The 25,759-nt window shown below is 39.8% G+C and overlaps 1 protein-coding gene across 2 annotated transcripts in view; it reads right to left on the bottom strand.

Moving 5' to 3' along the window:
* Positions 1 to 21,503, bottom strand: part of ADAMTSL3 (ADAMTS like 3) — a 168,760-nt gene extending 147,257 nt beyond the window's left edge. The window contains exons 1-2 of one of the 2 annotated variants that reach the window (XR_008841284.1): positions 21,368 to 21,432; positions 20,175 to 20,266 (exon numbers count right to left, since the gene is read on the bottom strand). Coding sequence is in view for 1 of the 2 variants with exons in the window: in XM_056499487.1 (XP_056355462.1) it covers positions 20,175 to 20,255 (81 nt within the window). In the remaining variant the exon portion in view is untranslated. Of the gene's footprint in view, positions 1 to 20,174; positions 20,267 to 21,367 lie in introns of both variants that reach the window. The other variant, XM_056499487.1, reaches the window with a different exon arrangement.
* Between the last annotated feature and the right edge of the window lie 4,256 nt (positions 21,504 to 25,759).

Genomic DNA, 25,759 nt, shown 5'->3' with positions numbered 1-25,759 from the left:
GTATTGCAGCATATTCTTGTGGAACTCTGCCTTTTATTCATTGACAGTTTCTAAAGGTTCTCATGATATCCACAGGAAAAAAAAAAATACATTACTAAAGTACTATGAGCATTCTTAGCGAAGAAACTGGGATAATTTTTAATATTATTTTAAAGTTTTGTGTTGTAGTTTAACCTGTCAGGCTAAACACCACACAGACATTCCCTCACTCACCCTCACAGCCAGACAGGGAAAAGAATAAGGAAAAGGTAAAACCCTTGGCCTAAGAGAAAGACAGTTTAACAGGACAAAAAAAAGAAAATAAAACAATAATAATGATGATAAAAGAATGTACAAAACAAGTGATGCCCAGTGCAACTGCTCTGTATTTGCTGACTGATGCACAGCCAGTCCCTGAGCATCAGCCACTCACCCCTGTCCTTCCAGAGTTTTATTGTTCACTCTGTTCCTATCCAGCATGGGACATCCCTCTGGCCACTTGGAGTCACCCGCCCTGGCTGTGCCTCCTCCCAATTTCTTGTGCACCCCCAGCCTCCTGTCTGGCAGGACAGGATAAGAGGATGAAAAGTCATCAACTTAGTGAAAGCACTGCCCAGCAGCCACCAAAACACCATTGCTGTCATCCTGAATCCAAAACACAGCACTATACCAGCTACCAGGTAGAAAATTGACTCCATGCAGCCAAATCCAGGACATTTTGTTAGTGTCCTTTATCATGAACACCATGTAGTGAAGCATTTTTTTTTCCTTGTTAAACTGACAAGCTGCTTGTCTACAACCATGACTGTGGGTCCAGTTACATACTGGAGGAAACTGGAGGCATAATCTTTGAGGAAGTGCAGATTTCTTTACAAAAGGCAAGAAAGAAGCATAGTTTAAGGGTATGTAGGATCACTGTCAGAGGCAGCTGGATTATAAAGCTCAAGAAATCTACTCATGCACTGAATGAAGAGTTACATTGCTTAAGGAGCAAAGGAAAGAGCAAAATGAAATGAGGAAGGATATAGGGTCATTCCTTTAATGGATGGAAGAAGCATCCACCATGAAGGGCCAAGACACCCCAGAAGCTTTGGCAGGCCATACATTAACAGACCTCAGGATTACTCAATAACACCAGAAAAAAATGATGAATAGAGGCATCACAAGAAGAACAAGAGGCTGCAGAAGCCTAATCCTTTCCTAGTGAGATAAACAGCACCCTATTGGCTTGCAAGACCAACATCACCCTTTTCTAATAGATTACTTCCTCCTCACTGCCTTTCCCAGTATCCAGACTGGATAGCTATCCTAATGCTGAAGAAAGGATATAAGAAAGGTGTGAGTGCTCCTAGGTAACCAAAAGTTGCAGTTAAACAAAAATCCTCCTGAAAATTAATATTCAGCAAAAATTCTGGGCAGGTGAAACTTCATGGCACCATTTTGTTAATGATTCTGCAGAGCACCTGTAAAATGTCTCTGTTTTTACCTGGCCACAGTGACATGCCCACACTGGTGTGACAGCAGGATTCAGGATTTAAGGGAAAACACCTTCCACATACAACCAACTTTTCTTCATGCAGGTCTCAACACTCCAAGGAACACAAGAGAGGTGGTAGCAATTTGTATATTTATATGTGAGCAAAATGGGATGTAGGACTTCATGGGGTACTGCCTAAGTATGTCAGCCACCATCAGATAAACAGGACAAGGGTGAGGGAATGCAGAACTTCACTCAATACTTGGTTTCTACACAATATACTATACAGAACTAAAAAATACACTCAGTTCCTATATACTCCAGTATTATTGTACTATTCATCAAGACATATTGTGTGACTCAAAGTTGTCAATATCTTAATTTACAATGGCTGCTCTCAGGAGAGTCTGGGACTTCTGACTCAGATTTTCCCAGTTCTTTTTAATTTAAATTATAACCTTAATGTTATTAATGTTATGTTATGTTAGTATGATTATTTATATTTAATTTCCTTTTGAGTTTTTTCTTTAATAGTGATATAATTTGAACTGACACAGTAACACACTTTTCATATACTTCAGTTGAAATTGTGCCTAAGGGCAGTGAAATTCTCATCCATAAGCTGTGTGAAGAAAAAAACTCTGGCACTCAGAAGCCAAACACCTGCTAGAACTAGTGGCTGATCCAGATTTTTAAGAGAATTCCTGTTGCATAATGAAAACACAAAGAAGGGAAATGTGTGGGGTGATGGAATGGTATTAAAACCACAGCACTTAGGGGGAAAAAAAAGAATCCTAAACCCCTATACACTGCAGAGCTAAATGCTGAAGATTTTGACATTAAAGTTGTTCACAAGTGCAATTAAAGCCAGATACTTTTGTCTTGTGAGGAAACCTGAACAGTGACTATCATATATTGCAGGCACTGCCATGTATTGCACTGCTAATGATGGAGTTTTCTCCCTGCCCTCAGTCTCTGTCCATCTGCTTCTGATTCAGGTGGCAGGGAAAAACTGGCAAGTGTTCAGCCCCCAGAAAAGGCTGCCCTAGCACTAGTAATTTTTCTTCATTGTGTACTGTTTATACAATGTCATCAGCAACAGTGTGATGTTTATCATGAACTAAACAGGTAGATGAAATGGATGGAATTGTTCTGCTACTGTAAAGGACTACAAATTCTCATAATAAAAATTGACCTGGAAACAGGCAAACTCTCAGCCACCAAGAGCTGGAATAATTTCTCAGCAGGAAAATATATCTTTGGCACAACTCTTTTTTAAGATCAAATAGCCCAAAATTCAAGTAGGAGAACCTGAAGGGCATGCAACTAACCATCTTTGACAGATCAGGAAGATAGAAAGCTTCTGATAATATCTACCACCAAAAAGCTTCTCAAGGACTGAACAGTCCTGTAAGTGCCAAGAGAGCTTGGGCTCTTCATCCACCTTTCTCAGCAGAGCACCAGAGCTCCTGCTACCATCTTGTCAACATTCCTTTCAAGAGGGGTGTACCCTAAAATTCTGCTTACAAAGACAGACCACCCTGAATAAGAGCCTAAACAATCAAAGTGGTTCTCCTCCCTGTTACCTCTAGCTGAAGAATCCTCTCTCACCTGGAAGAAACCAGACTGCAGAGAAATGCCCCAGCCAGATGTTCACTCCCAGGCTCACTTAGGATTTCCAACAGCTCAGCACACAAATGCATTTAACATATGGTGAGGAAAATGTGATTTTTCCACTGTTAGTTTTCCACTGCTTCTGATAATTTTAATGATATTAACCCAGTTCTTTGTCTACTCTTCTTTCTCCACTGCAATAAGTCCCTTTGCAGGGTTTATGGACTGAGCAGCCTTGCACATTGAGTTGGTCAGGCACATTTTCACAATAAGGAAGCATTTAAATGGTCATGGTTCTGCTGTAGGAATGTTGGTTTAAGGCTATTAATAAGGCACATGAGGTGAATGCCTTTCAGCCAAACACCCTCCACGTGTGCACACCTGTTTCAGCATGATTTTTAAAAGAAATTCCCAAAAGAAACTGTTCATAGCACGCAGTTTCTGAGTCTCAAACACACTTCTGCAAATACTCTAAAGGTTTTAAGCTTTTTGTGCTGTACTGGTGTCAGGAATTCTGATACACCAGCCGTGAAGCAAAGCATGCTACTTCATAGTAAACCATTTTTCCCTGAGAAATTACTTTTGTTTTATCATTCATCTCCCACTTTGAGATTAGTGATGGTGACTTCCAGTATCATCATTCCCACCTGATGTGCTACTGCTGAAATGGTTTCCCAGACTGAGGCCCACTGTTCAAACACTGCAACTCATTTCTCCAAGCACTCTAATTTAGCTACATTTAAATCTCAGCTTAACTATTCCTTCAGTCCAGTGATGCCAGTCTTGATATTTATGATCCGTCCATTTTTCAGCTTCCCCTCACTTTCTGCAAGGGAGAAAGGGTGATTGTTCAAGTATATTTCATCTTTCTCTCTTGCCAGTGAAAGCATCTCAAGCAGGGCAAAGTTTTAACTGTGTGTTGTACCAAGCCAGCCACACTATGCAGCATTAAAAATTAAATGCTAACTAGAAAAAGGTTAAATAACTGAACAAAACCCAAATAATGCAACTGTGTAAGAGGACATACCATTAATCTGAAGACTGTTCCCTTCCTGGTCACAACTCATTTACCAGCATTAACTGACAGCATTTCACATGTACACTCACTAATAAGCCACTACTTAGATTACTCTGCTTTAGCAGCAAACCCCAGAGCAATTAAAAGCTCACATGACAGGCACTGCAGGCATCTGTTCACTGACAACTGTAAAGACTGATGGTCATTAGTTTAATGACTCATTTCTATTCTTCTATACAATGTGTACAGTAATGCTGGAGGACTGATACAGTGAAGGGGAAAGGGCTCTTACTGAGGTGAGAAAAGATAAACACAGGTCCTGCTGCTGGAAAGAATGAAATAAATCCTCTGAATGAACCAGAATTGCTGAAATGTTAAAAGACACAGCTGAGCAAGTCAGACATAAAATGAAAATAGAAACTGCTAATTCAGAGCAGGGTGCCTGCTCTAATCAGGATGATTTCAACACTACAACTTTATCACCCATCTTCCCTGTCCAAAGGAATTTTATTAAACAATTTTAGAATGATCCAGGTGATTACAGAAAGGCATTCAATGGACAAATAAAGGATAAAAAATGGACAGCATTTAGGAACATCTGTAATTCAAAGGCAACACATTGTCTACAGCTTTGGAATTTGAAAATGTATGATGCCCTATTAAATGCTCTGCATTTTCTTTAATTATTTTAAGCACCAAGTATATTCCTTGTGACTGATCTTGTTATATAGTAATTTTAGTCTTCGAATGGTCAATATTTCAAATGCAACAAGTAAGAACTAGAAAAAAGAAAGATGGGCCCTGTGATTGTATTCCTACTCACTCATCTTGTATTCTCATTGAGCAGCTGAGTGAATTGCTTCACTCTGTGTGCACTGCTCTGGGAACTTGGCCCCACATCCCCAGTTTGTGATTTGCCAATACATACCACCTGCACTCTGAGCAGCGGAAGACCTTCCTGTGGAGGAATATCTTCCCATCCTGTGTGGGTGTACAGAAGCAGATGTGTATGTACAATGGATAGTTCCCAGGACAGATGAACTGAGACATGCCATAAGTCATGCACTGCCTTCCAATTATGATTATCTTTCTACAGGAAATTTAAAAGAATAATTTTAGTCCAGAATACCACTCTGGAGTTTGTGATGGCATAGCAGATGGACAGGAGGGTAAATGGTCATTTCCTTCTCTTTACCTGCAGTTTGAAGGAGCTAACTGGAGGAAGTGACAACTTTTCAGCAGGTATCAAGTTATGGCATTTCACTGAACCTACCAGCAGCTGAAACTTACAGACCCACAACTGAATCTGAAGCACAGACTGTAATTAAGCTACTGAGAATCCTCCTGATTGAAGAGTAAAGGCTGTGGAGGGACTGACTCTTATTGCTGCTGGTACAATCAAATCTCTTAACACATTTGCCTGGCATGCAAAATGAGCAATCAGCTCTAAGTGCCATGGAGATCCTTTACAAGGAGACTCATTCAGCCTCTCCTGCTCCAGCCAAGTGGAAAACACCACTGTTTTGCTCAGAAGTAGGATGAGAACTAAGGAAAAGCTTTTTCAAAAGCAGCTTTTATATACTGAATTCTAAAAGAGTACACAATCTTGGTTTTTCCCCTTGACCTTGTCTTTTGAAAAACTGTCATGCCTCTTGTAGGACATGGGATACTCTGCTCACTACTTTTAAAACCAGCAAGGGCCAGGGGAAATGTGGAGTCCCCAATACATGCCCCATGTCTAACCAGTGGTGCAAGATCACCTCTTGTATATCTAGCAGCTGCTCTTTTTACCACTACCATTTGCACTTCAGGTTAAACAGAATTCTTGACAGCATAGTTTAATTTTAAAGATTTACAGAGGGCCACTATTCCTACAGAATATTTTTCAACTCTTCCTGAGCACTTTTGGAAGGATCTGTGGCAATAACCTCCCCTGAATTTTCTTATCCGCAGTCAGCTCTTAGTTTGCCAGTACAAGCTAATGTGAGCTCGGAGGCCAACCCTAACAGCTCAGTATCTGAAGCTTTAGCAGGGTTCCAGATTCTCATATGTTTGTCTTTAGCATTCTAAGACTTTTCAAAATACAGACAGAATCCAAGAACAATGGACTGTGCAGAGGGAGGGAAATAAATTCATCTGCCCTTTTATTTAATTGCAGAAGATTCCTTTTGCCCTATACATCTATAAATTCTCAGACTTAAAGACAGCCACAACACTAGAAATTACTGAAGCTGGAACCTTCACAATCTGGTGAACTTGAAGAGGTGTGAAATACTGTGATCTTACTGATTCAGTTGATCCATCCTCATCCTGCATAATTATACATTTCTTCACATTCTCCACTGCTTTGCAAATTAAAAACAATAGGAGTCTCACTGTTAAGCAATGCTGGAGTTACCTGTGGCAGTATTCCTATTTTCATTTGCACATTTACAGGCCTGGTTTCCTCTGCACCCTACACAGAGTAAAATGCTATTACAAGAAACCTAAACAGCAACCATTTTAAATAACAAGATCCAAATTTAAATCTTAATCTGTGTATTTCTCTGCAAGATTGGCTGTACTTGGAATTATCAGTCCAGAACATCTCTATTGCAGAGCCCAGTTCTTTTGGCCAAGATAGATGTTCTTTTATCATGATTATAGTGAAAAAAGCCAACTTGCTGGCCTGACTCAGGCTGTAATTATTCTGTGTCTTTATACAACCTTTTTATAGTTCCTGGTGGGAAGGCTGAAGGAAATCCTACACATCACACAAAGTCTAAAATTTTTTGCCCTCTTGCAGAAAACCCATTCAAAAATGACTGAATGAGACTTATCCCTTCCCTATATGAGTTTTCTTTCTTAGAGTTAACACATGCAGTGATTTCCCACATTTTGTTACTCCAGCTTTAATAATAAAGATACTGACTGCTAACTATTATATTAAAAAATACAATTTAAAAAAAAAAAAAAAAAAAGATTACCTACTTATATAAAACCCTCAAAGAAGCAACTACACACTTTGAAAGGGAGTGTGGGGCAATAATTAAATCTCCAATTCAAAAGTTCTAGGCCTAGAAGATTTAAGATGATCTCTATATCTCAAAATAGTCCAAAACTCTTCATTTCTGCCATTTACAAACACAGTGTCATTCCAAATTACCTCAAAGTCAGAAGAATGCAAGCCAGTATCTATTCTAAATCAGTGTGTTCTGTACCAATACCTCCTGGGAGGCTGGGGGCCAAAGACATGGAGGAAAAGGAGGGTCTCCCTCACAGTTCTTTACAAGGTATAAAAATTACATCTTAAAAAAAATCTAGTAACATAACAGGAAACATTGTGCTTAAATTCTAAAGTCTACTGTGAGTGGACAAATAGAGAATCAGGGCACCCCACTTAAAAAAATAATCCACCTACTGCTACTAATTATATTTTTCTCTTCTCATGTAGATGAAAAACAGCCAATTTGTACTATTTTCAGAATAATATTCAAGGAACAGAGGAAGTTATATGTACAGCACATTTTAAACAAAGTCAAAATACAGAAACCAAACTCTACTTCAGTTGAGTTTTAAAGAAATTAAAGTTAATAGAATAAACCCTCCTCTGTAAATCTCTTCTTATAATTTCCTTTAGTTAAAGATAACAGCATATTGGATTTAAGTCCATACATAACATATCAAATGCTTTTTTTTTTTTACAGAGGATCTATTCATAGCAGCTTGTATTTGCAACATATGCAGCAAATTATGCTATTAAACACTTAATTCTAATAAAGTTTAAATTTCACCCCTAACAATAAAGCTTGTACAGTTCTTGCTATACTTGAAATCAGATTCCAGAAATAAACAATAAAAGTCATAGGTAGGTATCATGACAATTAATAATTGAACATTTGAGATATATTGGAAATACAGCTGGTTATGTGGAAATGTTCTGATGAAGTATTAAGACTAATCACTAAATTTTTTGCAGTCAGCAAATAAAAAAAAAATTAGCCAACATTACAAAGACGTAGGAAAATGTCAGCTAGGTGAGAGCAATCCAGTTCACTTGCCTCTGAAAAACATGAGATCTCGTGTGCCCTTCAGAGCAGCCAGCACTGAGCCCTCAGCAACAAAACCCAGAGGGAAAAAGCCCTTGTGCAGCACAGATCCTCTGGGACTGACAGCCCAGAGAAGCTGCACTGCTAGGGCAGCTCTCCAAAAAGAGCAATAGACACAGATGAGCTCCACCAGCATTTTAAACACTGAACAGAACAAGTACCAATGAAGAGAACTGGACAAATTTCAACACAAATACTTGCACAGAGTAATAAGGCACTGGAGGCAAGATCCATTAGAATCAAGAATGTCACCAGAAATCTAAATTTTCTTTCTACTCAGGTGCTTATTTCTGACCTATCTGGTGTTAATTATGCAGCTCTGAACAGGATTTTTTTTCTAAGCTGCTTCATAAAAAGAGTCAATTCCAACACAAAACCATGCAAGCAAGCCCCTATTTTACAAAAGCTATCATGCCACTGTGAGCCCCAGAGCAGGTATTCAGACTAGAAAAACCATCACCCTTCAACATGAAGCATCATTCCTCATTTTTCTCAACCCATATTCTTATTCAGCTGTGCAAAGAGCTCTGATTATGTCTAATTTCTCAACTAAAAATAATGCTGGGTTAAATCATTGCTTTATGCAGCAGCACTGTAACTTACATGTAGGGAAAAGTCCATCAGCAACCTGCAGCTTTCTAACACTTAATTGAGACTAAAATTCAGCTAAAGACAATCTCAGTTTGCCTGAGACTTTGTCAGTGCAATCACATATGCTACACATGCACTTATTCCATAGAGCATACACATAGAACGTTTAAAAGAAAGTTGAAAATTTCAGCAGTGAATTGAGATACTGCACACCTGAAGCAGAAAGTTGTATTTTTCTAGGGCTGTTAAATGCTACTTGTGAAAAAATGTGCTAACTTTGCTCTGCAGGCAAAGGAACAGACTCTTTGACAGGTACTGGATACTTCTGATTTCACCTGAAGATGCAATGTAATTTCTCAGAATACAGATGTCCAACTCTTTCAAATCCACCTATCCCAGACACTGAAAAAATAATTGGGTCCTTTATTACAAGAACAGGTTAATGGAACTGGACCTGTCTCCTATCAGCTGCAGAATCCCATTATTAAAGTCAGAAAATTGCTTCATTAACATGGAATAACTTCATGAAGGTGTTCAGAGCAGCCTGATTTTGGGAAGAGCTGGGGAAGAACTAGCAGGTGCAAGGATGTTGCACTTAGAAAACTCTCTCAGGAGACTGGATAGAGTTGATGACATGGGAAACTTGGGTTGCCAACTTTCTACATAGTATATAACTCTGAGAAAATTAATTGGATTATTAAGGTCAAAGAGAGAGGCCAGCCCATTATTGAAAGATAATCTGATTGCATTTTGCCAATTTTATCTGAATGATTACTCTCCAGATGAAGAGCTAGTGCCACTTTTTCATTCTGTTAGTCTTCTTTCTTCACTTCTCAGCTCACTTCTTTCACAGACTTATCTGGAACTAAGAAATCACATTAGTGGAAATTTCCCACAACCAAAGGCTTGGTTTTGTGCAGCCAGCTAAACTTTCTCCACACTTAGTACAGCTTTTCTTGAGAGAAGATCATCCAAACTCAGCATCCTTGCTCTCAGAGTAAGGCATTCTTGAACAGAATAAGACAATGTTGAGTGGTAACAGTGGAATCTAAAGGTTGGCTTTGCCTATTCTGACCCAGACATGCACATTACTAGTTAACATTTGCATAATTCATTCACATCATGTGCCAGAGGAATCTTACTCCATGAGTTAAATTTTATTCATAGCTCAGGTCTACATTCAAAATAAGACTGGGCTAATATGGAAGCAAAGACTTATAAAAATTGAAAACTCCCTTTGAAACACATGATTTCCAGTAAGTGCAGCTAGCAAAATGCAAAACACAGTCAACATTCCTACACCATGATGTCAATTTTCATATGCACAGACAAAATGCTGCTACATGTAGGAATCAGCTCTGTCTTCCTCACTGGTGTTGTACTCGTGTCTCCCTCCTCTCACCTTCAGATCTGCACCATGCAGTGGAGAGTGCAACCCCTTAAAAGGTTCAGGAGACATTTTCTGAAGATAGTAATTCTGGCAAAAAGCCACATTGATTTTTAAAAAAATTAGTTTCCACGTTCTGCTTCAGTTCTCCTGAAAAACAATGCACATGCTCTAAGGACCAGTTTTGATGTTTCCCTCTACAGCAGTTCAGAGGAATTCCTGCCAATAGGGATGGACCATAACACCTGATAAAATGATCTTCAGTGGCACACAATAAAGTGAGATGTAAAAAATGCAAATCACTTCAACTTTTGCAAGGTTTATAAGCAACAGGAAAATTAACTTTATTATCTCTGCCTTTTTTTTTTTTTTTTTCCAGGGAGACAACTAGAGCCATTTTTCGAGAAAACAGCTGCAGGCAACATTCTAAATGCCATCTGTCCTTAGCAGTTATATGATGAAGAGATGGACTGATTCACTCCACACAACAGGGAATATGATAGCCAGCTAGTTAGCACTAATAAAATTCAGCCTCAGTTTGCTTCCTATGGGCAGGTCTTACTCCAGAAAACTCCCACTGATGTCTCAGGCAAAGTGCCTGCAGACTTCACTTGCTACTCAAGTGCAGGATGCTGTACTGCTGAAGTGGAAGCCTGAATTTTACAAATAAGGTCTCACTTGTGGCACAGCGACCTCATAAAGGATCTTTTTCAGAACTGAGATCTTGAAGTGCCTGGAATACAGGAGCCCTCATATCATCACGGATTTTAAGTGACCTTTTGGCAGACAATGAATGAGGAGACACTCAACAGCACAGTTGAAGAGGACTAGGTCTTTTCTTTAGTGTTCTTAAAGACTGGCTTTAACATTAGAAATAGTGAAAAAGGAAGTTTGTAATTCCTACATTCCCCCATTTCTAAATAGTGGCATCTATGTGACACATTACAGATGGCTCACAGAGGTCTAAATTCAGCAGGAAAAATAAGCAATTGCAAACAAATGCATCACTGATGTCTGCTAAGGACATAATTCAAGCAAGTTCAAAAGATTAGAACAAAACCCACATGTTTTGTTATCCCAACTAAGGCCCTTCTCAAGATGGTTATCTACAGGAAGAAATTTTCTCCAAGAAAAGCTTAATGTTCCAGGAACACCTCTTGTTTCCCTTGGAGAAACAATGCAAGCTGGGGGTTTTAATTAAAATATTGATTTTTATTTATGAGTTAAACAAAACTTTCCCTTTTATTGTCACACTGCATAAGGGAAAAGCTTTAAAAAGTTTGGTGTTAAGAACAGGTGATGCTAACAGGATATTGGAAAGGCCCATGAGACTTACAACATTAAGTAAAATGTATTTGCCCACTGATCTAATTGCTTACTAATTTTCAAATCTATTCCCACCAGATAACTAATGGCATTTTAAGCCCAGCTCCTGGCATTAAAAATACATTTATAGTTCCCTCCTAGCAGAAGATAAACAGCTGCATGGTAAAACCCCACAAGTTAAGACAGCTTTCTGGAGGTTTTCTTTATAGTTTTAACCAACCTATTGTGCTCCAAATTTAACTGAAAGAGGGAGGAAAAAGAAAGGGAAAAGTATTTGAGTGTGCAGTTTCAAACTGAGGGGAAGGCAAGTGTTGTCTCATGCAGGGAAAATGCCTGGAATATTTGTGTTTTACAGAAGGACTAATCACATCATGAAAGTGGAACTTAAGCCAAGCCATATTTAGTAAAATATCAGAAGTTGTGTCTCTATTTATCTTCCTCAAGAAAATACTAGTGTTTGTTTAAAAACAAGAAGCTATTCCAGCAATTAAGCCTGAATTTCCTTGCAAGCTTGAATAATCATTCTAAAATTCTAGCATTTGAAAATGCATCAGAAACATCCTAAAAATGTTTGCATGGAAAAATTAACAATATGAAAATGAAAAAATATTTCTGATAGATACAAAGAAGTTCAGAGTGTAGGCACCCATTCAGGTTTACAGCAAGTTGTCATGTCCAGGGCAATTACCCAGATACTCCTGGCTATTAGAGCATGTATCTCTGTTAATTTTTAAATGATGATTCACAGGTGACAGCACATCTAGAACTGGTTCAACAGTGCTCAAGTACAGCCCCAAGGAACACCAAAATGACCTAAGAATGATAATATATTGATATCTATCTATCTATCTACCATTCAGTCTATCAATTTTCAATGCAGCCAATAACTGGACACCCAAAAAGCATGTCCAGAGCAAGAATGCTGCAATACTTTCCTTGACTCATCTTCCCAGCCTGCTGGGAAATATCCATTTAGTACTATGAAGTGGATCTTCCCAGTATTCATCTGTCTCTCCTAAAATCCATATAACTTTCTACTCCAGAAGTTTGGGAAGGAGTGCCAGATATCATCACCATTAATGGAAGAAACCCACATTTCATTGTTTTCAATCTCCCTCCTGGTAGTTTTATTCAAAGACACTCAGTTCTTACCCTGAAAAAAGTTACCAGCTGATTACTGCCTAACTTCTCCACCCCATTCATAAAGGGATCTGAAGTGTATCCAGTGCATCAGCACAGACAAACTAGGAACTCACACAGTGATAGGATGATAGTTTTGGATTAGTCTTACACCTCCCTTTCATAATTTCCTAACATTCAATTGGCACTGTTAACTGCTGTTACCTGAGAATCACCAGTCTAGAGGAAACATGTAATTTGTTAGTCATATAGAGCACCTTATATTCATATAAATAAAGTTATAAAATCAGGGGACAAAAAACAGAGCCTGTTCAGGCAGTCTTATCAGTTAGTGGCTTTAGCAAAATCCCCTACATAGCATACAGGGCACACAGCCCATCTCTCCAGGGTTAGATGTATTCTCTGTCCTGCTTTCAACACAAGTGTTGATGAGATCAGCTGAAAGAATTTTTATATTATAATATGCTGCATGTACCTGGCAGTTTACAACTAGGATATTACCTAGCAAGCAGAGAATACTCAAGACACTATTGGGTTTTTCAGCCAACATCCATGTTACTCAACCAGGGAACAGTTTAAAAGTATTTGAAGACTCAAGAAAACAAAACACCAAATGAGTAATGAGACCTTTAAATCATCTAATAAGAGAAGACCCTCAGGAGAGGAAGACAAATCATGTATTAGCATATTTCATTTGCTATACATCCACAGAGAGCACTGAGCTTGTTCAGCCTTTTGCTTCCACACCACTGCTACACCACAAGAGGCTGCAGTAGTCAGAAAGAAAAGAAAATGTCCATCAGAAGAGGCAAATCTGAATTTATCAGAACCAGTGCCCATCCCTTCATGTTTCTCCATGCAAGTAGATAGCCTGGAACAGCCACATATATAAGAAGGGAAATTGCAACAAAAACAGGGGGTTGGAGTTATTTAATTTCTTGTTGAATCAGCCAGCTGGGAATAAAGCCAGTTCCTGCAATCTTCTCTGAGCTTCAGTAAGGTGCAGGCCAGGAAACACTTATTTTTTTTGCCAGAGACAGAGGAAACACAATCCTTCACTCTTCACATCCTGTAGAGATGCAGGTGTGTCCTTGTCACCTTACTTCATGGGTTCTACAAGGCAGATCAGGCCACTAAAACCCTCCTCTACACCTTGATTTACCATGCAGTGAGCCTCTATAGGTCCTTTCACTTACACACACTGTAAATATTGCCCTGTTTTGCTTGCATGCATTAACAGGAGATGGCATCCTATAAATTTTAGGCAGCTTCAATTTTTGGCAAAGCACCTGATGACAGAAAAACCACCATTACATAAACATAGAAATACATGATCCTACATATAAACAAATATTCCACTTCTTTAATGCTACAAATCAGCCTCATTAAGCAGTTGAGACCTCCCACCAGGACACCAATGACAACTGTTAGCATACAGCAACAATCTAGTAACTGCAATCATAAATGCAATTCTATTATTGTTTCACAATTTTGTTGAGCTAACTTGCATTCACTGTGTTTCCAGTGCATCCAGAAGCATGACAAACTGACAATTCTTGGAAACCACATTTCTCAAAACAGACTGAAAATGTTGTTCCCATTTTCCCTCCATAATGATGTTAAATCTAATAAATACAAAATTAGAAACAGAAATAACATTGTTGCTAAATACTTTATGTAATATGCTGTCTGGAAGGGATTTATTAGGCCAAGTTCTCAAAAACTGCCCTCCCTTTATAAACACATGACACTTGTACTGGCACTTCTCAAACATTATCAAATATGCACTTGAGTACTAGAATTTACACACCAGAAACCTATTATTTCAAAAGAATTTTTAGAGTGAAAGTTTTAGTTTAATCAGTTAAATACGATGAAAAATACTTAGCCAGACTTTTTAGAAGTGCCTAAGGCACCTAATGCCTGGCTTCCATTAGGTTAATTGAAATTTACCTTGTTTAGAAAAATCCATCTAAGCACTTACCAGTGCAATTGAGTACTTAACAGTGTTTGTGTTTAACATCTCAGGTCTTACTGAAAGTCATCAAAACAAAGACCCCACAAACCCTTCTGAAAATACTGCCCTATCTGCATTAATTAATCTCTCTTGTGTGGCTGTCATCATCCAAAAAGTAGTTCTCAGAACTGTCCTGCTTCCTAGAAGTTGGAGTGAGGGTATTTTGAAAATCTACCCTTAAATGCAAGAGCATTTGACAGTCTGAAGTCTTCAGCTAAAATCAAGTTCTCCCCTTACAGGAAAGAAAATTACGTGCATGATTTCAAAACCTAAAGGAGTTTTTGTCTATCACTGACAATAAATGAGTGCACAGAGCATATCAGACCTGCAGTGCTGTTCCTATGTGGGTCTGAGTGGGCTCTCTGGAGTTGCCATGGCTATATCCAATGTCCTTTCTGGAATGCTGAGCTCACTATCAAACTGTACTTCAAAAACAAACCCATTCTTTCACCATGTACAAACTGTCCCTGTTTTGCAGGGATTTTGCCTAGTAAGAATTACACTGGAATTGTTCAAGTGTGATTGTGTTGAACTGTTCACAGCCACAGAATTAACATCAGTATTATTAACTGTATGTGTAATAACACACAGATTTGACTGAAGTACCACATTTGAACACTATAACTTATACCTGAGATCTCCTGCACAGACTTACAATACCAACAACTATAGAGGCACATTATGAATCTGCTTCCACTATTACTGAATTCACTTCACTACTTGATTTCAAGCCATACTGGAGCTCCTGGGGATTCAGGTGAGCATGGACAAATATTTAAAGAAAAGCTGCAAGCTCAAAAACTGAACATCAAGACAACCTGTGGACCCACAGGTTACAGAAGTAACAGCAAATAAAAAGGATTCCAATTTTAAAACACATGTTCTTTTGAAGCATAATGCATTATTTTGGATGGCAGTACAATCAATCAAACATTTTCTGTGATGCAAAGGTAGAAATGGGATTTGGTGCACTGTGCAAAACTGCCACCTCAGTGCTTTTTATGCCCCAGTTTGGTAAGGAATATGAAAGATGCAGCTGCACCAAGCACATCTGAATGAGTAATTATCAGCAACTAAGCATTCAAGTGTTTTCTAAACCAAAGATCATCCTAGAGCCATTCCTTCCTTTCTTGACTACTCTTTCAAGAGAAATTAGAAGTCACGGGAAGTTGTTAGAAATTATTCCTAGTCCTGAGCCTTCTCTAAGTATGCCAGACTTTTGGATATCTGGTTTTGGAAACAAAAATTTGCAGCTCTACACACAACTGATCTGAGAATTTCTGTCCAACTTTCAGTGTAACTTCATGAGAAATTATCATAACAAATAAATAGTAAAGAGGTGCCTTCATTGATGACATCTGTACTCTTGTTTCTCTCCCATAGCTGACTTTAATTTTTTATGACACATTTTAAAAAGTAAGTATTCATACCTAGTTTGTGTCTCAAGTCACAAGACACATGCATTAACTTTTCAGGCAATTCCACTATTGGATTGTAAACTGGGGGCAACAGCAGTTCAGATTCTATGAGCACTGGCTGAGCAATCATTATCAGTCATAAATTTAAAGCATGTTCAGAAACTTAAACATAAGTTTTCTGGTAATGCAGTCACTGAGTTGCAACCTTGTCAATAGCAATGAATATTTTAAGTCAGAATACTTGTACAGAGTCTCAGATGTGTTATTTGTCTTTAGAAGCAGCAACTCAATCTTCACACTAAGAATAAAATCACAGGCCTTTGCAGGCTGATGGCAAAACTCCAGATGGGTGCAGAATTGGCACCTGCCTACAGAAACAGAAAATTGCTTCAGATTTAACTCAGGACTTGCCAATCTCACCCTGATATTTCTGATCAAGGTCACTGGAGACTTAAGAATGGCATGTAGTTCATAATCTATTTTCTGGACATCAGTGTGCATTTAGTGACTGTAAAACAATAACCCAAAGGTTTTCCACAGAGATGGGCTCCAAGTCCACTATGTCATATAATGGACATCAGATTTTTGGCCTTGCAAATCTCAGCCTTAAAGACATTTACTATGTTGGTAGTTTTTGGCAGATTGGTTATGGCAGAATCATTCTGAAGACAATAATGTTTTCAGTATGTATATCCTTCATTTCCAAAATATCACAGATAGTTAGAAAAGACCATAATGCAGGCAGGGATTGCAGGAACATAAATCATGGAAGCAACCAACAGTTTATTGAATGAATTTATGACCTATGAAACTTTCTCTTCCATAGAAATCAAGACCTAATGCTTCTTAAATATCCAGACATGGTGTCTTTGCTCCTACTCCCTCTGCACATATTACCAACCCCATGGTCTTTGGAGGCAGAATGTACTGACTCATAGAGGGTTTAATTTGGACTATAGGAACCTAAGAAAATATCAGCTTATTCCTGATTTGAAAACAACATACCAGAGAATAAATCTAAAATGAATCCATGTGTTAAATTCTTGATATACATTTGCCCATACAAATCTGCTAGCCATCATTTCTTCCTGCCAGTAATCCATTAGTAAGACTATAAAGATATACAGTCCCACATACATAACATAACAAATACAACAGCATCTAGCTGAATGGTGTAATAAAATAGCATCACAAGGTTAAGGAAGAGTTGGTTAGCAGGCTGAACATCCTGCCTTTTCAATCACCAATATGAAGCTATGTGTACTCAAGAGATCACTTCAAAACAGCAGAACTGGGCTTGGACACTTCTACTTTGTTAGCTTAACCATCTCCTAAAATCTGTAGAATTAATAGCTCTCCTGCTACAATGTAAGGAAAAATGAGGAGCCTTTAAAACAAAATTTAGCAATAAATTCAAGGCTAGGGATGCAGTTAACATTCCCAAATACACATAATCTGTAGAATACAGTAACTTCTTTGGATAGTCATCATTTACATCTTTAGAAACAATGAGTTATTCCATGTTGCTGCTACCGTTTTATAGATGAGTATCTTGTTTGTTTTCAAGAAAAACATACATATGTAATCTGCTTGTATTACCACTGGCTTTAGACTAATGCAGTTCCATTAATTTCATTTATATTGGCACATACAAGAAAAGGTCAGCTCTGTACTTGCAAAAAAACACGGCCAAGCCTTACCTATAAGTGATCTCTTCCTGAGTGATTAATGTCACTGCTCTTGGTCACAGAGCAGATTTAGCAATCTAAGGCAGCTCAACAATACTCAGGGGTAAACTATTCCCTGAGTATCCTAGGAAATCTAATTTACCTACTAGTATAGCAACTAATTTGCCATTGGCAAAATAATTTTGTCAAATTTGAGACACAGCCCATCTGCAAGGGCAGAGATGATTTTGGAGCCCAGCTAAACACCACTCTGTGGAGAATCAGAAAGGACTCCTACAACCAAAGTTAAGTTCCATTGCTTCTCAGGAACAGCTACCTCTTTTTCACAACTTCTCATGTTAAAGCTTTCTTTGCATTACATTCATACCACATTCCCACCACATTCTTTTTAAATGGTCATTTTTTTATTTTGTACCTGACTCAAGCAGGATGAAATTAATCAATTGCACATAAGTGATATGACATAGACTTGTGACCTTGCCCAGCATCCAATTGTTTCTAATTGATTAGCTCCAGACATAAGCACTTTAATAGCCAAAACCAACAGAAGTGGAAGTTATGGTACAATATTAGGGTAAAATAACTGTGTGTGGTCCATTTAGTATGGCCCCAAGCAACCAATTAAAGAATTAATGGTTATTGGATACCAAAAATGTTATGTTAAATAATATAAAATACCTTTAATGTGCCTAAAATTGTGATAAAACACCTAAAACTTAGGAGCAAAAAGGCCTCCTACAAGATTGGGGTTAAGTGCTAATGACTCAAATATGCCAAACAGATTACAGTATTTTAAAGGACAATCAAGATCATAAAATTTGACCTGGATTTAAGTGTTCATAAAGTTACTCACAATAGCCAATTGATTACTACAATGTGTTTGGGTTGTTTTTATTATAAAGAGACAAGTGAAGCTATGCCAAACCATTCGTGGAGAAGAGGAAACTATGCCACTACTGGTTCCAGCTCTGCAATAAGAAAAATATGAAAGAAAAAATACAAGAAAAATACTTTAAAGGCAAAATATGGTCCCTTCATAACCAAAAGGCACCAAAACAAAATTAACATTTCTCTTCTCTGAGCTTCTATTCTCATCTTGAACAGAACTATTAAGGGAACTTCATGAACTATATTCTGAGTGTTTTATAGGGCTGGTTATCACAGCATCACTAAACTGCTTGCATACAAAATTATAAGCACAGCAAATCCATAACATTTTTGTCCTTGCATAAGAAACATGTAGGCAAAAAGCAGATCCCACTGAGACTCTATCTGCTTATGCACGCACTGTGTTTTATGGCACAATTAATACAGATGTAAACTTTTACTTTAATGGTGAGTTCTTTACTCAAGTAACCAGTGTACTGGTTAGCTGCAACCATAATCCACAGAGAGGAGGTGTTCATCACCTGCCAAATTGCTCACAGCACTCAGCAGTGCTACTGAGGATGCACTGAAGCCCCATTCCCACTGCCTTGAAAATCAAAGTCCACCATAAACTGATCAAAGCTTACTCAACTGCCTAGTACACTCTCCTCAGTTCTTCATACTCCTTTTTGATATTACTTTTGCCTGCTGTATTGTTCTTCAATTCAAATTTCTTCAAGATGTATGTTTATGTACTGCCCAGCACATCAAGCTCCACTTCTCAGCATTGCAATAGTACAAACAGTACACAATAACACTGATTTTATTTGAAGACTTTACTTTTTTGTTGAAAAATACTACAACACTACAAAGAAAGATTCCTATTTGGAAAAAAAAAATCTGTTTATTTGGTCATCTTTTTCTAAGGATTTATTTGATTTAAGACTGAAGAATCCTTGAAATATTTTGTGCTGTGGGAAAATCAGGATTGAGAATGGCATACATAACAACATCTCCACTGCATGCCAGTACAGCATATTTCTTTAAATACTCACCTCTTGGAACAGATTAGGCTCATGTGTCAGGCAATAGATCAGATGGCAGCTACGGTTTTCCCTCCATGGTTCCTGTACTCATTGAACACTTGGACCAAAGGCCTTTTTGGGCACCTTCCCTGCCTTCCCACTTCCACATGCTTTAGATGTTTCTACCCAGGTATTTCTATAACCTTTGTCACTTACAACACCTTAACATTTATCAGGTGCTTAAACTCCCAGGGGGAAAGAGCAGCTGTGCTGCCTAGAAAGACCCATGGCATCACACATCTGGCAAGATCTCCCTTTGGTCAAGTCAGGTACAAAATACTGAGCAAGGGAGAAAATAGTCATTTCCCACAAAGATACTTTTGAAAGCTTGGTGAAAGGAAAACTCTCTCATTGGGAGATTTTTAATTACAGAGCAGCTCCTTCAGCAGTTTTCTGTTTTAAAACAGTAATGCAAAGTGTGCAGCAAGATCACCTGATACAGGACCAGGAATGACAATAGCAACAAGTTCATTACCTACCTGTAGATGAGCACAGAGAGCAAAAGTAAGCCAAGTGATCTCCCAGGACAGCCCAGTGGCTTTAGGGCTGGCCATCCTCATGTCTCGGGGCTCTGCTGAGAGAAATTGTTTCAGGTTACAAACAAAATCAAGTGGGCTCCGCCAGAATTTCAATGACTAAAGCAAACTGGGCGGCCGCTGGAAGCGGCGCAATGCAAACACCGGAGCGCTGCCTGCAGGGTGAGGCGGCTCCAGCTCGGGCACCGAGAGCGGCAAACAGTTTCAGGGAAGCCGGCAATAGTGGACAAGCTTGATTATCTCCTGAATGTAGGAGAATTTATTCCAATTGGGAATCCCTCCCATCTTGATCGCTAAAAGGTGAAATCCAAGGAGCATAAAATTCCTGATGTACTTTCCTGCACTCAAAGATGAAAGCCCAGCCTTGTGATTTCGGCAGTCATTTGCACTGCCTTGAAAGCCCAGAGACTAAACAATCATGCTTCAATCAGTTTAGGAAAAAAAGAAATCTGGCAACTTAGTGATCATCAAAATTACAAGGCCAGCATGGGCTCGTCAATTTAAAATTGCCCAAAACCCCTTCATGTAATAATACTACTAATTCTGTTAATTCCTTGTGTCAACACACCTTGTAGCCTTAGACTATTCACTACCAGAGTGATCTCAAAACAGTGCAAGTTTTATGCACCCCCACACACATACACACAAACAGGTCCCCCTCCCCTCAGCCACCACCCCTCAAGTTTGCCAAGTCCCACAGTGAACGCAAACTTTTTCAAATAAAGTACTCCTTTTTAAAAAGAAGGCATCCCAAAGGAAAGCCGTCTATCCAAACAGTTCTTGCACCTGTTCAACTGAACATAATTAAGATGCCTTACAGAAAAAAGCGTTGTATTCCCTCCCTCCAAAAACATCCTAAAGCTCCCCTACTGCCCAAAATCATTAGCACTCCCGGATGCTTTTGTCATTCAAAAGTAGCAACTATGACAATAAAAGAAGGAAGAGTTATTTTCCCCCGTGTCCAGGCATGCCGAGAGCCCCGAGCGGCCGAGCACAGCAGGCTCCGGTGTGTCCCAGGTGCCGGTGCCCGGGCTCCCCGCGCCCTCCCGGAGCGGCCCCGGCCCCGCGGCCGAGGGATCCCGCGGGGGGCAGAGGCTCGGGGCTGCCCTGCGCTGCTCCCTGCCGGGCTCACCCACCTGGTGCGGCCGCCGGGGAGCGCGCAGCGGGGCCGGGAGCGGGCCGGGCACCGGCGGCGCACGGGAGAGCCTCGGCTGTCACGGCACCGGGGATGCAGCATCCTGCCCCGCCAGCGGCGGCCCCTCCCTCACGCCAGGCTCCAGCCCACCGCCGCGCCTCAGCCAAGGTCCTACAGGCTGCTGGCAGCGGGCCGCCCCCGCCCGCCCGCCGCAGCCCGGCCCCGGCCGGAGGCGCCTCCACCTGCGGCGCTGGGCCCGGCCCGGCCCCGCTCCGCGCTCGCTCGGCGCCCCCCGCGCAGCCGCTGCCTCCCCGGCCAGCGAGAGCGGGCGGGCGGCCAAGCGGGCTCGTCCCCCCGCCCCGGCTGCGGAGGCACTGGCGATGCTCCGATGTCGGCGGCCGAGACCCCGGCAGCCCGGGACCAAGTGGTTCGTCTTCCCCCGAGGGGCAAAAGCTACCGTGAAGTCAGCCCCCGAATCTGATGCAAAGCAGCTTCCAAAACCACAACCATCCTGTGTCTCATCTGCAAGTAACTCACTATACAGCTGCAAATCTGCTCGCACACCGAGTAGGTCTTTAATCATGCTGCCCTCTACAATATTTTTAGTTTTCCTACTGTAAATCTGGCGAATATGTCTCGTACGACAGCTTTGCTCTCGTTCCCCCTCTGAGCTTCGAGCCGCTAAACAGGAACGCCAAAATCCTCTACCTTTGCACTTCGGCTTCCAGGGATGTTCCAGGCTTTCGTCGAGTCCGCTAAGAGCAGCACGTAGAGAAAGGGCTCTGATCCCTGCCACTGAAGTTAAAAATATGCTCCAGTGAACTAAACATAACCGATGAAGAGTTTGTTCAAATATGTTGCACTGGAAACTTTTCCAATCTGTTTAGGTTTCTCACCAGCACGGGAAGGCGCCTCCTCCATGGCTAGGAGCAGAGTGCCCTCTGCTGAGAGCAGCCTGCAGAGCCCGGGGCCGGCAGCAGCGAGGGCACCGCGGGGACACCGGCGCTGCCTCCTCCGTGCCACCGAACCCACAGGCTGCTCTGCTCCAGGTGCGCCCGGACACCTGCGGCAAGCTCTTCTTCCCAGCCTGTACAGGCTGTGTAACAGGCAAGAGTGCTAAGGACCCGGTCTTCTATTTTTTCTAATATTGCTCAGCTGAAAGTGTATCAGCTTCCTGGAAAGGCTGGCTTTGCATCCATTTCAGTTGCCACAGTTACTTAAACTCTCCTTTCACTATGACATCAGTCATTATTTATTATTATCTTTAATTATCTGAAATTACTATCTTCCAAAATTATATACCCATGCAGGTACCCATCCTGGTCCAGGCTGGAGATTCTGTGTCTGAGTTTTTACAGCACATAAGAAAATGAAGGTAAGCACCCACAAGTATTAGCCCCCCCCAGGGAGATTTCAGAAAGCAGCATTACAGTAAACAACACAAGTGCCTTGTGGTACCTACCTTGGGAAAGCAGAGATCAGGAAGGCCTTACCCCAGCTGCTGAAATTACTTAAGTGCTGTTAATTCTCCCCCATAATCCATAGGATTGTTATGTTACATTGAAATCATCCTTTTTGAAAGTAAGATGAGCACTCAGAGAATAACAGTATTTGAAGCATAAAAATAGCCTTAGCCTACTACTAGAAACTACACCAGGTTTTGAACAGCACTTTCCTATGTGAAATCAGGGCATTTTCATATGTGAATCTCATTTTCATGAAATGCTGATTTGTGTTCTCATTTATCCACACTACACACATTTAGCCTCACTACACACTCCTGCCACTTTACTCTTTTCTCTCTAAACTTCCAATGAGAATCTGGAATTTTGACTCCTGTTGGAGGTCTTCATAACCTCTTCTGCTGAGCCAAGCAAAAACTGAATGAAACTCAGGTGTCCAGGCAAGATGTGATTGAAAACAAGCACTTCAAAATTCACAGCACCTGCAGCTCCATAGCAGACTCCTTAACACACATTCAAAAGTTAAAAGGGTCACAAACTGAAACATTCTGGTTGCCTAATTTTCATACCTGGAGAAGTTTGTCAGCAATTCTGCAAAAACGAATTAACCACACGAGTTTAAAATAAAACATCATTCTCTAAGGAAATATTTGACTTACCCTGTCTTGTCTGTATGGATTGCAAACTCTTCAAGGCAGAACTTCTGTTCTTTAACAATTACATTATGTTTTCATATCCCAGTGTCAAGTGTTTTAGGTATTCCCTTAGTAGCAGCTTTTACCACACAGTCTGTTAATTCCCACTCATGCCACGTTAGCCCAGCAGAGTCAGTATAAGATTTTTGAATATCAAACTATAGCAATGCTTTTAACACTCATTTCAGATGTATTTGTCTCTTGCTTTTAGCAAGGCTTTTTTATTCCACACATGCTTTGTTTTTGCTGGGCTCTAAAATATACGTAATTTAAATTACATGGAAAATTACAATTCTAAAGTCTTTACTGTTCATAAAATTGTGAAATATGGACATTTGCACTTATCATTTCATTCAACACATCATGGCAATGCCATCCATCTGTACAGCTGGCATGGGCTGTCATGAGGAAAAGGGTTGGAAATATGATGGTTTTATCCTTTGTTTTATACAAACTTAAGACCATGTGCCTTCACCATGTGTCTAACATAACCATGAAATATTCTGCAATTTCTTGATTTATGGTCAATTGCAACAGAAAATTTTAAACTTACACTAAACAGTGCAGGCAGAAGTGGCGGAGAAAAAAGATTCTGCAAGATATAGCTGCCAAACAGCCAAATTGAAAAAAATTAAATCTCTGGTCTGGCAAACAAAAAACCTCTGTTAAATCACATGATAACCACCAAATTTCCCTCTTTGAACATTAATAGGAAACGTTCGTATTTAAAAGAGAAGCCAAATCCTTCTCTATTTATAATTGTCCTAAAATGGAGGTAGACATACCTCTTCAACAGATTCCACTTATATATAATTATTTCTCCAAACCAAGTTCAACTACACAAATCTGATGATCATGGGGCCATTCTCTCATCACAACAAAAGTCTTTACTACTCAAGAGAAAATATTTTGGCTAAACTACAAATTTAAAATCATTGAAGCAGTGCAGAACAACATTTGGCTCATAAATCAGCATTCTGAATAACAAATAGCAAAATTGGAAGTATCCTGCAGAGGCCCCATGCAGGAACTACATTTTGGTTCAACATCTCAAAGTTATCAGTAACAGAGCTGCACCTGATTGATTAATGAAAGCAAAATGTTACATTTCCTGTAACTAGAGTAATGAGAACCCTGACACAGTCTAATCAGTTCTTTGGCCCTGCACTGTATGCACACAGGGTGCTTGTTTACTCTGAAATAACAAGCCCTCCAGGGCAGAGGGCAGTCACTGTCACCCTCCACAAGTATGTTATAACCTATGAAAAGTAAAGCTTCTATTAGTATAAATACTCTAGAATTACCAAAACAATATATTCAAATGGTCATTATGTCAAGTATTTGAATAAATATTTGTCCTTTCTTGTCTTCCTAATTTATTTTGGTGCTAAAGCACAACAGTTTGTGGCTTATTTGCATATTTATGATCCTATACAGTAAAAGCAAAACAAGCACATCTTCAAATGGCACAAATTTACTTTTTATCCTAGTTCACAGCCTTAACTAAAATGTTAGAATAAGCATTTTGAGATAAACTTACAATTCACTAAAATGATCATTTTGTGGGTTTGCAAAATATATTTTAGAAATTAATTAGGTGACTACGTTTGATATGATTAGAAAGTATGAATTTGTATTGATAAAGGTTGAATGCAGCTAAAGCAAAATCAAAAATTCACTGCAGAGGTAAAATAGTTTCAGTTTATCTACACATAGCTATGTGTTAACAGATATTCTTTCTAACTTGCAAAATAACATATCCCCACTGAGACTATGGATATAGCATATTGAATTCCTGAACTTCCATTTTCTTCTCATGCACAGTGACAGTGACCTGTTTTCCTCTTTCTGTGATGGCCCTCACTTCTGTGATTGTGAAAAACAAAATGTTATTGAGTGCTATGTGGAAGAGACAGTATTTGGTGAATAAACAGGGGCTCTGAGAAAATCAATTATATTGCAAGTCATGAGCAACAGACAAAGGTCAGCAGGACCTGCCCTCACTGTAATGGCTCATTGGGGAAGAAAAAGAGCAAAGTAGGTGGCCTGTGTGTCACGAGATGACTTGGACATGTCACTACATGAGCATCCACCACAACGCACGCCAGGGTGGAAACGGAAGAGAGCATAAGCAAGGAGCTAACAGGGAGAAGGAATAACAAACAAAATAAAAGGTTGGAAGAAACACATGACACATTATTGGGATGAACACTAGTGACACACAGAGTGAGGTTA

This window comes from Oenanthe melanoleuca, chromosome 10 (assembly GCF_029582105.1).
Source record: "Oenanthe melanoleuca isolate GR-GAL-2019-014 chromosome 10, OMel1.0, whole genome shotgun sequence".
Lineage (NCBI taxonomy): Eukaryota > Metazoa > Chordata > Aves > Passeriformes > Muscicapidae > Oenanthe > Oenanthe melanoleuca.
The sequence above is the reverse complement of the archived record's forward strand: the minus strand, read 5'-3'. Positions and strand labels throughout refer to the sequence as shown.